We start from the raw sequence: 12,843 nt of genomic DNA, 5'->3' as shown, positions 1-12,843 counted from the left end.
ATGAGAATGAGAGGATGTATCTATAAGTCAAGGAGTGCCAAAGATGGCCAACAAACCAGCAGGAGCTAGGCGAGTCATAGAAAAGATCCTTCCTTGGCCCTTGGAAGGAACTGACAAGGGCTTTTAACCTCTTAATTTTGGGCTTTTAACCTCTAGAACTCCGAGACAATAAAGTTCTGTTGTTTAAGCCACCCAGTAGGTGGTACTTTATGATGGCAGCACCAAGAAACTAGGCACTGAGACTTAGAAAGCTCCCAAGATTCACTTACCCTATAGCAGCATCAGAAATCAAACTGTTATGTTCTATCTCCCAATTCCTGCTCAGTTTCCATTATGCTAAAAGGAGAATACTGATGGAGACTAAAATTAAATGAAAACCAAACTGCAGCATGATTCCATTTATCAAACTGTCTGTGCAAACCCTGGCTTCATTTAGATTTGGTTTTAGTGGAATATTCCAGCTCACTCTATGCCTTAACTTCTATTACTACCATGCATCTGCCTGAGATGGAGGTGGAAGAGTATCAGCTGACATTTTGTGCTGGGTTCCTATGGTTGTTTTGTAGGACTAACTGTACTCAGTGACAGGCCAGTGAGGGACCTGCACAGTAAGAGGCTGGGTGGGCTGCAATGCTGAAAGGCTTCTTAGAAATTCATTCCTTGGTGTGGAATTCTTCAGTATCTTTTTTTTTTTTTTTTAAGATTTGTTTATTTATGCATACAAAAACTGGAGTATAGGCCAGAGGTGCAGGGGGTGAGAGGATTCACCAGAGATAGAGTGGGGAACAGAACAGGCAGACTGACTGAAATACACTGCTGAGGGGAGCAGCAGGTGAACCAGGAGAGGTCTCTGCACCATGTGGGTCACCTCCCTGGTCGAGGATCGAACTCATGCTGCAGTGGCTGCAGATAGCTTCATATTGCTGTGCTTAACCCCTTGCACTACCAGGGAGGCCCCCTACCAAAGTCTTAATCTGACAGGCCTTGGGGAGTTAGAGGTGTCCCTACTGAAAGAAGTACAGATCGCTGCTGAGTGGGTGCATGGCAGTGAGTCTTTTCATTTCTAGTGATGATGAAGGCTAAGAAGGACTCAAAAAGGTAAGATTTTCTTGACCTTTTCTTTAGAGGCCCTCAGGTCTTCTAAAGAACTTTCTTTAGACAAAAACAGGCTATACCTTGTATTTGTCATTGGGTGTCAGAAAATCATGAGCAATTCTAGACCTTGTGCTGACAATATGGTAGCTACTATCCACATATGGTTATTGAGCATTTGAGCTAGTCTGAATTGAGATACTCTGTGAGCACGAAATACACACTGGATTTTGAAAATTATATGAAAAACAGGGAAATATGAATTGTTTTTAGACTGATTGATTTTGTATTGAGACTATTTTGGACTTATTTAATAAAATGCATTAGAAAAATCGACTTCAACGGTCTCTTGTTACTTTTTTAATGTGGCAACTAAATATCTCAAAGTTATATATATGACTCCATTATATTTCTGTTGGACACACTGGTCTAAACAGACTCATTGCTCATTTCCTCTGAACTGATCTAGTCTTCTCCAATATCTCTCAAGTATGTCAGGAAGTCCTTCTTTATGTCTAGCCTAAATCCCTGTAGCTATATGCAGAATCCCTACCCTCTTGTCCAAATTTCAGCCGAGATGGAGCTTAGCTCGTTCCCACCTTCCTTATGATAAACTTTCATGCCTTTAAATGGAAACACTAAGGGGAGTTAACTTATTCTCTATTGGCCTGTGCACCTTGGATATGTTAGGATCCTAGGTAGAGGGACATTATACTTTCCACCATCATTTCTAATCCACAGTGGGAAGAAAGGGCCATTCCCAGAGCACCAGCACCCCCTGAGACACTCAGGAAATTCTTTAAATTGGCACTTTAAATAGTGCCAATCCTTATCTCTGCTGGTAGGGAAGGGAAGGAGAACTCACTTGACCCAGTGAAGTCATCCAGTCAAATACCCTGCCACATAAGGAAATTCCCAGAATATTCTTCATCGATGGGTATTCAGAGCTAGATAAACAGCTCCCTGAGGTCCCTGCAAGGTTAAGGGCAGCCAGTTCTATTTCAGGCTTTCTCCTCTGGCCCTGTTAGATCTCTGAAGACAGGAATGAAACTATTTTCCATCATTTTCCTTCCCAACACGGGTCCGGGAAACCCTGTGCCAGTTTTGAAATTTATCACTCCCAACCTCTACCCCAAAAGAATAGGTCTTTCAAATATCAGACCTTTATGTTTGACATGAGGATGACTTTCTTCTGTTTTATGGATGGTAAACCCAAGGCACAAAAAGGTCCAGTGTTTGTCTGTATGCATGAAAGCAGACTAAGCACAGACTTGAACTCAGATCTGCTTGGTCAAGTATTCTCAACTCGGTCATTACTAACTGGTGGACTTTGGGTGAAGTGCTTAATCCATTGGGATCTATTTCCTTATCTATAAAGTTAAAATAATATGTAATTTGTAGAGTTGCCATGAAGTTAAAATGAAAGGCGGGGGCCTCCCTAGTGGCGCGAGGGGTTAAGCACAGCACTATGAAGTTATCCAGAAGCCTCTGCAGCATGAATTCCATCCCCGGCCTGCCAGGGAGCTACCCACATGGTGCAGCAGACCTTTCCTGTCTCTCCCGCTGCTCCCCTCAGCAGTGATTTTCAGTCAATCTGCCTGTTCTGCTCCCCTCTCTGTCTCTGGTGAATCCTCTTACCTTCCTGCACCTCTGGCCTGCATGCCAGTTCTTTATTTATTCATAAATAAATAAATCTTTGGGGGGAAAAATGAATGGCAGAATACAAAATAGTCAAAAACTCACTCTGACTCTATTCATCTCTAAAATGAAGGTCATATTGGGACCTAGCTCACTGTGTCGTGAGAATTAATAGGTTGATTCACGAAAAGCTTTCAAGACATTTCCTGACACATAGCAAGTGCTGAGTAAATGTTTACTGTCATTTGGGAACTGTATACACACATGTTCTTGAACTTAAATGCCACTCGTCTTTGTTCTCATAGTCCCATTAGATCAAATATCTCTTCCTCTATTTCTCACACTGTGTTATACTGGCGTATTTGTCCATCTTCTTACTAGATCCTAGGCTTTATAAGGGCAGGGTACGTTTTCTCCCCACTTCTCTCTGTTATACAAAATTTATGGATGGATTGTTAGGCAAGACTCCAAAGGATCCAGGAGAAATATAACATTCCTATCCCGACCACTCAGGGGACAAGACACTAGAATAGCCAGTTGAGCACCTCACCTGATATTTTTAGTTGCAGAATCCAGCTGATGCCATCGGCAGTCACTCAGACCCCTCTTTATTCTTCCCTTGTACATATGCGGCATATATGCCAGTCCCTCTCATCCCTAGGGCTCTGTACCCCCACCTTGATCCTGCGGGTGCCCTCAGAAAATCTATCTGATATCTGGGCCTCTGAGTTCTAGCAGAGACAGCCATTTCACCTTTCACTGGTTTCAGCATTTCTCTTCCTCCCCCTTTTGTTTACCTGCTTTCTCTCCTACTTCTATTTCCCTGCAGTTTTTTCTTCCTCTTTGCTTAAACTCTGGGCCTCTCCTGGCACCCCGGGTATCACCCCCACTTTCTAGTGATTTTAGTGCTAAAGATGTCACCAACTATTTTGCAGGAAGCATGTCAATGTACCCTGTGAAGGTGATGGTGGTCTAAGGGAAATTGCATAGCAAAGCTTGACCTTGGGGGGGCCTCCCTGGTGGTGCAAGGGTTAAGCACCACACTATGAAGCAATCTGCAGCCTCTGCAGCACGAGTTCAATCCCTGGCCAGCCAGGGAGAACCCACATGGTGAGTCAGACCTCTCCTGTCTCACCTGCTGCTCCCCTCAGTAGTGTACTTCGGTCAGTCTGCCTGTTCTGTTCCCCACTCTGTCTCTGGTGAATCCTCTCACCCCCCACATGCATCTCTGGCTTGTACCCCAGCTCTTGTAAGCATAAATAAACAAATCTTTAAAAAAAAAAAAAAAAGCTTGACCTTGGATCATGACCAGAGCAGCAGCGTGAGCACAGGGGCATTTGTGAAGTTCTGTGCCGGGGCCCACCGAGAGCGTGTTGACTTGCTCCTAACATGACACAGGCAACTATGTGAATAGTCACAGAATAAATGTATGTGACTCAGTGGACAGCACGACTGAGGAGAGGACTCGGGCGGAGGAGAAGCTCAAAGACAAAGGACTTGGAGCAAGTGAGTCAGCAATGGGCAGAAATGATAAGCCAGGCGTTCCTAGGGAGAGTGGGAGGTGAGTTTGAGGCAGCTGGGGAAGGTGATCCTGGCTCTGATTTGCCTTCTCAGGGAGCAGCAGTGGGGTTTTGGGGGGTATGGTGATTAGATGGGCAACCTTGGCAGACCATCAGAGGAAAACTGAAGTTCATCACTGGCAATGTGACTGGCCCTCTATCTTCCCTGTGTGTGTGGAGGCGGGGAGTTGGGGGGGGGGGCTGCCTCCACAGCTTCCAGCACTCACCGACCAACCCCCCACCATTCCTCAGACCCAGCAACTCAGGAACTACTCCAGCAACCCAGCTCCTGAGATGAAGACTGGGCTTAGGGAGAGGGTGCCTGTGGAAGCGGAGGTGTGGGCCCAGAAGTGACCAAAGGCCTCTTGCAGTGACATTCATCAGTGTCCAAGAAGCAGGGGGTCTTAGACAGAGCACAGGTCTTCTAGAACCCCATGTTCTGGGTCTGTGGAAGGAGGGTGTCTATCTTTGCCTCCCTCTCAGATCCCCTCTTAGTAATCATGGTGTCTGGATCAGACTGCACCCTTAGGGAGCAGGGCTCAGGTGGGGTACTCAGTCTGAGAATGTTCAACACACAGAAGCAGGTGCTTTATCAATGCATCTTAATGATGGTGAAGATGAAAGGCTAGAAAGAAAAATCTGATGACAGATGACCAAGGCTTTAAAAAGTCTGATACCCTGATTTGGAGAGGAAGTGACACCTGTCCCCATACCTTGCTGATGGAATGCACATTAATATAAATGCTTCAGAGGGGGAAAATAACGTAAATTTCCTAAATGTGGTATAGTCACATGGTGGAATACTATATAGCAGGTCCAGGTGACAGGGGTCCCCATTTCTCCCACCAAAGGCTTTCTGAGAACCCCATGTTCATCAGTGTGTGTGAGAGCATGGGGGTGCTCATGCTGACAGCCTGCGCGAGGGCGTCGCCTTAGAAGAGTCTCCAGACGCAGGCGGTCACTGTCTTGTCCCACATACAGTTTCTTGTCTGCTGGATTCAGGAATTGCAGGAGACTCACTCCCGAATCTCTGGTGGCCAGAGGACAAGAGGAGCCGCTAGGTCCCCTGCCAGCAGAGAAGAGGGGGCTCTCCAGACGGCAGAGCAGGAAGGTGGGACTCCTGTAGCGAGGCTAGCAGCCTCTGTGGTCTGGTTCTGCCAGGCAGGGGTCTGTGTAAGTGCAACTTGCCTCTCTGCTCGCCCCTCACTCTAGGCCAGAGAGCAGGAGACTTTCTCTGAAGAATCCCATTGACCTTCCTCCCCGCTGCCGCACCCCAACCTGGGCTTCATGGCAGTAGAGAAACTGATGACAACATGGGTCCTGGCAGAGCTCTCAGCTAGTACCTCCCATTCTACCTGCAAGGGGGGTGGGGAGATGGCCTGAATTTTTGGCCTGGCACAACAAAGCCCCTCCAGGGGTCTTGGTTTACCCATAGAAACACTGAGGATGGGCCTCCCCGGTGGCATAGCGGGTTGAGCGCAGCGCTGTGAAGCTGTCTGCAGTCTCTGCAGCGCGGGTTCGATTCCTGGCCGGCCAGGGAGCTACCCACATGGCGCAGCAGACCTCTCCTGTCTTGCCAGCTGCTCCCCTCAGCAGTGCTTTCGGTCTGTCTGCCTGTTCTGCTCCCCACTCTGTCTCTGGTGAATCCTCTTACCCTCCCGTGCCTCTGGCCTGTACCCCAGCTATTGTGTAAGTAAAAAAATAAATAAATCTTTAAAAAAAAAACAACAACACTGGGGAGACACAACTTGTTTCCTAATGGGTTGCCCACCTCTGACGAGCCACAGTTCTAGGTAAAGGGACCTCCTGCTTTCCAGCCACCCTTAATCCACAGTGGAAAGAAGAGGCCATACCCAGAGCCCTGGCACCCCTCCCCCACACTCAGGAAATGCCCATTTGTCCTTTTGCTCTGTCTCCCCTACCCTTCCCCGGCTACCACACACATACCCCCACAGATACGGGGAGAGGTGTCGAGGAAGACTATTTAACAGAATTGTAGATTTGGAACTGGAAGGAAATTTGGAAATACTCTACTTATGACTATTATGATTTTTTTTAATGGAGAGAAAATTCACATAACAGAAAATTTACCACTTTAAACTACACAATCCAGTGGCATTTCATTCATTCATGATGTTTCACCCCACCCCTTTCTATCTAGCTCCAAAATATTTTCATCACACCAAGCAAAACCTCACCTCCTTTAAGCTGTCAGGCCCCACTCTCCCTGTCCCTGCACCTGGCAACCACCAATGCATTTTGCACCTCTGTGGATCTGCCTATTCTAGACATTTCATATAAGTGGAATCATATATGTCTGGCTTCTTTCGCTCAGCATTTTGTGTTCAAGGTTCATCCCTGTGGGAGCATGAATCACTACTTCATTCCTTATCATGACTGAATAATATTCCATCAATTCATTATTTTTATTCTATGAATAACAGTTGGCAGCTTCATTTATGGAGGACTGACACATGCCAGACACTTTGTGGGTGCTGGGCTTACTTTGTTTATTCTGTTTGAATATGAGAGAACTGAATGCCTGAGGGCACGATGACTTGTGTAAGGGTAACATGGCTGCTTAGTGGTTAAATGAACCCTGGTGGGGTCTTGATGCCCAGGTGCCTGCAGGCTTGATAAGAGTGGGTACAGAGGGCAGGGGCAGAAGGCCAAGAGAAGCCCAGTAGGGGAAGATCACCAACTTGGCAGTGTGAGACGGGGGTAGGAGGAGGTGAGGTGGCCCCCTGTCCACCCAATCAGGCCTCCACCACTCCCAATCAGGCCTCTTCCAGGCCCTCCTCCACCCCATCTCCTCTCCAGAGGGGTCAGCAGCTTTCTGACCAATGTGCTTCACCTGCCTCTACTTTAGCTGCTTGTCTCTGCAGCCTCTCCCCCACCCCATCCCAAAAGCCAAGATATCTGGGGTCAATGGCAGCACAGGCTCAGTCTCTGGGGAGAGAGTTCTGATTTGTACCTTGAACCTCTACTTTGGTCTACTCTTGTCCCTCTGCTGAGGCCTGGTCAGCCTTCCTGTGACCTGATTTGCCATCCTCCTGGCCCTGCCCTGACCACTGCTCCCCCAAACCCTATGTGGGGATCTGCCATCCAACAGAGTTGCAGTTCCAGTCTTTGTCTAGACATCAAATGACCCAGGGAGAGGTGGAACAAAGGCTATTACAGCTTGTGAAGCTGCTTGTACCCCTGATCCTTTGCATTGGGTTACGGACATGGAGGTAATTTCTAATTATCCACATTTCTTACAGGGCCTCTTTCCCCTCCCCACCCCCAGCCACATACCCCTTCTTCCCCCCTACTCCTCATTTTGTCTCTGGGAACTAGACACCTCACTCTCCCAACTCTCCCTACCTCATCCCCCAGTCTCCCCACCTGTTATGAGAATCCTCCGAGGAAGACATAACAATTTAGTTTCAGGAATGTCTCCAGGAGCCTGGGGTACAGAAGTGGCTGGAGGTTGGGGGCATGGTGAGGCTCTGTTCTGCCTCGCATCTTTTAGCCACCCCAAATCTTCTTGCTGAAGGGGCAGGCCTTGGAGGAGCACAGAGGAGCCTGAGGTCTCTGTGCCCACTGTGCTCCCTACCCGCCTGGAGGCTCTTCTACGTGTATCCAGGTCTTCTCTTGCTCATCCTTATGAAAAATTTTGCCTTGGAGAGAGAGTAGAGGGGCAGGGCAACCCGATCCTGTAGCAGGCTTTGGTAATTGTTCACAAGGTCCCGGCTCAGGGGCGCGCTGGGCAAGAGGGCTAGCTTTTGCACCTTCTCCTGGTAATGAGGCAGAGGGTTCGGGCAGGGCCAACCCTTGGCTAAATCATTGGGAAGTGGGTTGGGCATGAGCTGGAGGCCACGGGGTTCGAACCTTCCCCCAGCTGAAAAGTGCTGGTACCTGTTGGGGAAAAGGGCGTGGAGAAAACAGAGAGAGAGGTCAAAGGAGAGACCCAGGCAGGGCAGAAGGGTGAGAGGGAAAATGTAGTGCTGCCTTCCACAGGTTAGGAGCCCTCAGGCTGTTGGAGGGCGGGGGGGCTTTCCCCAGCTCCTCTTCATTGGATCCTGCTCTATGCTAAGTGGTCTGTACCCTCTGTGTATGTTGGCATTAGGTTGATGAAGTGAAGTCGTTGAGATGGCCAGTCTTTCATCCTTTTGGCGTATGGCATCTAATAAATACCATTATCCAGACCCTAACTTCTTTAAGCCCACCTCCTTCACCAATGCAGCATCTGTGCGTCCAAGAGTGAATTCGGTACAAAAGCTCCTTCTCATCGCCAGTGAATGCGGTGGTGTCCAGGAGCCCCTCCCGCTCCTACCTGCTGCCACCTGCCACCTGGGCTGCTGGTTCCCTCTTCTACAGCCTGTAGTATTAGATTCAACAGTAGGAAATTGACTTTTTAAACCATGGCGGTATGGAGGCAAAAACCCTCTGGTTTGACTCCTTGGCATCTGTTTCAACAGACAGCCCTTTGGCTGTTTTTTGTTGACAACAGAGGTTCTCAGGCTTGGCTGCACATTGGAATCACCCTGGGGAGCTCTGTAAAAATACCTGTTGCCCAGGTTGTCCCCTGGGTCAATTAAGTTAGATTCTCCCAGGTGGAGCTCAAAATCTCAACTCTTTTTCCAACATTTTTAAAGAGAGACCCTGGTGTTTCTACTACTACCGGAACTGAGAATGGCAGGGTTTGTACATAAATGTTCTTTTCCTCAGCAAGATGATGAGCATCTTGAAGCTTAGACATTTTCTTACCTGTCTGAAGTCCTCTGAGTCTCTCATGCTCAGAACCTGCTCTCTAACTCATTTAGAGTCATTTGAACAATTGCTTTCAGCCCTTCAGAGAGCTGCTCATCAGAACCCAACTGGCCTTTCTTCTTGCTACTCTTCCTTGTTCCCAGCTGGTGAACGTCTATGCATCCTTCAAGGTCCAGCTCAAACACCACCTGCTCCGTGAGTAGCAAGCCTTATTCCCTCCTGGCTCCAGGGAAGGGACTTACAGTAGCAAACAAGTCAAAGGAGGATCCTACTCCCATGGAGACCCCGTCCTCATAGCAACAGTTCATAGGGCCCTCTCGCTAAGCCAAGCTCCTTGCCTTCTCATCATCTAACTACCCTGCAAAGTAACAGGCACAGAACCAATGCATACTTGAGGAAAGTGAGGCCCAGATGATTTTCAGAAAGTCATGGTTGTAGAGGAAGTGTGTGGTGGAGCCGGCTGAATCTGAAGGTCTTCTTGACTCCAGAGGTTCCTGCTTTGGTCTCCACCCCTTCATGTTTTACTGTATGCCAAGTACTGTGCTAAGCTCTTTTTATAATTGCATTTTTCTTATACTTCCTTTCTAGAACATCATATTATATTAAAAATAGCTGTGGACATGTCTAGTTGTAAAAGAGGGGAAGTAGAGCATAGTGGTTAAGAAGGCAGCTCTGAAGCTTCACTCCCTGGGTTCAAATCTCAGCTCTGCCACTGAGTGGCCATGAGAATTTGGGCAAGATCCTTGACCTGTTTGTATTTCAGATGCCCCGTCTGTGAAATGTTTGATGATAATCGTCTCTAATCAGATTGCAGTAGAAAGATTAAATAATACAGTTAAAGTGATTAGAACAACATCCAACACATTCAACTGACTTTTTTTTTTGAGGCATGATCTAAGTCTTATTCACCTTTGTATGCCCAGCGTTTGCACATATTAGCAGTCAATCACCTTCATGCAAGGCCAGCAGAGAGAAGCCGAGGTCCTGGATAATCTCTCACAATCACCAGCTGTTGGTATACATATTTTAAAGATTAAAAATCTCCACACGGGCCTCCCTGGTGGCACAAAGGGTTAGGACGCAACCTATGAAGGTATCCGCAGCCACTGTAGCACGAGTTCAATCCCCGGCCAGGGAGCTACCCACATGGCGCAGCAGACCTCTCCTGTCTCGCCTGCTGCTCCCCTCAGCAGTGTATTTCAGTTGATCTGCCTGTTCTGCTCCCTGTTTTATCTCTAGTGAATCCTCTCACCCCCCACCCTTCTGGCCTGTGCCCTAGTTCTTGCATGCATGCATAAATAAATCTTAAAAAAAAAAAAATCTCCACAGCTTCCCTCTCCAACTCCTCAGTGTTCCTGCTAATATGTCTTTGGAATTGGAGTTTGAGACATTCTACCTTTCATGCCCAGTGCCTGGTTTGCAAAGGGTGTGGAGATACCTGGGGGTTCCTGCTGGGCAGGGAGGGGGACCTGTGGGTTCTCAGTTCCTTTCCCAGTCCTGCCTCTTCCCCTTCAGTCAGCACTGCCTGAGACCTTTCCTCCTTCCAGCCTTCATCCAGTTTTCTCATGTAGCCATCCTGGGAGAATGCTCCAGCTCACAGCATTCCCTCCCTCTTCTGGATTTCTGTCATTGTGTCTATTTTTTTGTGCAGGTAATGCTTTCATCTGTTCGTGAATCCACTTTATCTTTACCCGTTGAGGCAGGCATGATATTTACCACCCCCATTTTATCAATGATGGAAGTGAGTCTGGAAAAACTATGCAATTTGTCCAAATAAAACCGTCTGGACTTTAACCCAAGCCTCTGCCTCCAGGTCTTAGCGATTTCCACTAACAGTCGACATCCTTCAGCCCAGTCTCTGGGCACTTGGCGCGTGTGCTTTTGCACTGACAACTGTCTTGTCACGCATGCATGAATGCAGGGCCTCTCGTGAGCAACTTGAGCTCAGGGATTGATGCCCTTTCTGTCTTCCCATCACCCAGCAGGCGGTAAGTCCAGTTGTACACATACAAGTGCAGTTCTCTAAGGAAGCCCTGCCTGCCTGTCCTCACCTTGTCTCCATCCCTTCCCTCAAGCTCCTTACGGAAAAAGAGTTTGGTTTCAGATGACCCAGAGGTGGGAAGGGCGGCCATCCTAAAGAGAAATCGGGGAGGGGGAGGGGCCAGCCAAACATGGGTAGGTTGGGTGAGCTCCCTAAGGAAGGGGTTCCTCTTACTTCTTGAAGTTCTTTGGGGGCAGGATGTTGCCATTGATATCGAGGGGGGGTGCCCTTGCTTCACTCCTCAGCTTGAGTTTCTCCACCTCCCTCAGCTCCTTCATGGTCTTACAAATGACCTGCTTCTTCCTATTCACGTCCAAGAAGATAGGAGTAGAGTGGATGAAGGCCAGAAAGCTATTTGGGCCCAGCAGGGAGGGAGGGGGGACGGGAGGTTCTGCTGGGAGGCGCCGATGGGCGTTGGGGTCTGTCAGCCAGCGCCAGACATTGCTATCATAGGGCTCGTCCGGCCGGGTGGGAAAGGTGGGGGGCATTCGCCCCACGTCGAGCCACGTGTGGAAGCCCCAGGTGTGCTGGCTTGCGTCCTTGCAAGGGGAGAGGACTTGCTGATGCACCTTGGACTTAGTTTTTGTGCGGGGTGGTGGCTTCAGGGCCAAATGGTGGTAGCGTTGCGTGGTGAAGCCAGGCAGCTCCCAGGATTCATTGGGGAGCAGGAACTCACGCTGAGCCCACGTTTGGTTGGTCGGCTGGGACTCATGGGAATGGACCATCTGGGGGAGAGACAAAAGGAACCTGGGGCACAGCATTCTGCCTCTCCTTCCTGGGAGCAGGCAGAGAACATGCTGCCAGCCTCTCCTGATGCAAGGGTCTCCCGCCAACACTGGTGCCTGGCAGGGGATCCCTCCCGTTCCTGTCCTGCCCCAGAAGTTATGGCTACTCTACTATCCTCATGGGTTTCTCGGCTTTTCTTCTCTTTCCATCAATCATGGATTGGTTTTGATTTCCCACCCTCCTCCCTCCTGCCCATTCTGGTGCCCCCATGTTCCTTACAGGCACAGCAGGCTAAGGAAGGTGGGAGGGGAGAGGCCCCTTCCTGAGCAGAGTATAGAAGGAAAGTCTTATGGCTCCTTTCTGTCACTGGTGTGTTCCCCTCACCTCTTGTTAAAATATAAGAAAGCATCTAGAATGTTGGTGGCTTCCCTTTCTAGCACCCCATCCCTATGCAGTAAACAGTAGCCAGTATTTGCTACCTATCCAGGTGTCAGTGAACCCTGAAGCCCATGTGAGCGAGTATTATTACGGTCCCCATGTCAGAGATGCCAAAAGCGAGACTAGTGGGGGTCACTCCCGCAAGGCAGTGAGAGCAGCAGAGCCTGTCTTGTCTGGAAAGGCTTGTCTGCCTTTCCCTCCTCTCGCCCCTAGGACTTTTCTGATTCCCAGCTCCCACCTGTTTCTTGGACCCGCCCCCTAAGTCATTCCTGCAAGACCATTGGGGTGGGCCTGGGAGATGTGGTTCTAACTAGGCCTCTCCTCGCCATGTTCACAGTATCACAGACCTGAGAGGAAGACAGTGGCCAGGAGGACTGCTGCCCACCCAGGGGACAGCCCCCAGCCCAGCATGGGCAAAAAGGTACTTTAGGAGATGAGACTCCACCCCCTACCTGCAGGAAGGGTTTTCTGTCCTGGGATGGGCTACTCCATCCTCGGGGTGTTCTTAGTAGGTTACTGGCCATCCTGCTTCCTGGGTCTGTTTGCCAGGAGGGACAGCTTTGTGGTGAAGGCTTTCCAGGCAGCATTGTTTGC

General features: G+C 49.0%; 1 protein-coding gene across 2 annotated transcripts; it reads right to left on the bottom strand.

Annotated features, from left to right (window-relative positions):
* Positions 1 to 3,129: 3,129 nt before the first annotated feature.
* TEX52 (testis expressed 52) lies at positions 3,130 to 12,829 on the bottom strand. Of its 2 annotated transcripts, XR_008552290.1 has the most exons (4): positions 12,702 to 12,829; positions 11,260 to 11,810; positions 7,677 to 8,189; positions 3,130 to 3,157 (listed from the first exon to the last, which is right to left on the bottom strand). XR_008552290.1 is itself a non-coding variant. In XM_037515347.2 (3 exons), exons 1-3 carry the CDS (start codon positions 12,771 to 12,773, stop codon positions 7,904 to 7,906), a joined length of 909 nt encoding a protein of 302 aa, XP_037371244.1. In that variant the 5' UTR covers positions 12,774 to 12,829; the 3' UTR covers positions 7,672 to 7,903. The 2 variants fall into 2 exon arrangements, 1 of the variants encoding a protein (XP_037371244.1); XM_037515347.2 differs by lacking the exon at positions 3,130 to 3,157 and having other exon boundaries at positions 7,672 to 8,189.
* Between the last annotated feature and the right edge of the window lie 14 nt (positions 12,830 to 12,843).

Source organism: Talpa occidentalis, unplaced genomic scaffold (genome assembly GCF_014898055.3).
Source record: "Talpa occidentalis isolate TD23 unplaced genomic scaffold, MPIMG_talOcc4v2.1 talOcc4.16, whole genome shotgun sequence".
Classification (NCBI taxonomy): Eukaryota; Metazoa; Chordata; class Mammalia; order Eulipotyphla; family Talpidae; genus Talpa; species Talpa occidentalis.
Note: the sequence above shows the minus strand (reverse complement) of the source record. Positions and strands in the feature narration are given on the sequence as shown.

Bases quoted from the DNA above. Each gene is read 5' to 3' on its own strand.
- TEX52 (XM_037515347.2), bottom strand. From the start codon at position 12,773: ATGGCCAGTAACCTACTAAGAACACCCCGAGGATGGAGTAGCCCATCC. The intron at 11,811-12,701 runs GTAGGGGGTGGA...TCTCTCCCCCAG, and splicing joins ACAGAAAACCCTTCCTGCAG to ATGGTCCATTCCCATGAGTC. The intron at 8,190-11,259 runs GTAAGAGGAACC...TTTCCCCAACAG, and splicing joins CCCCCAAAGAACTTCAAGAA to GTACCAGCACTTTTCAGCTG.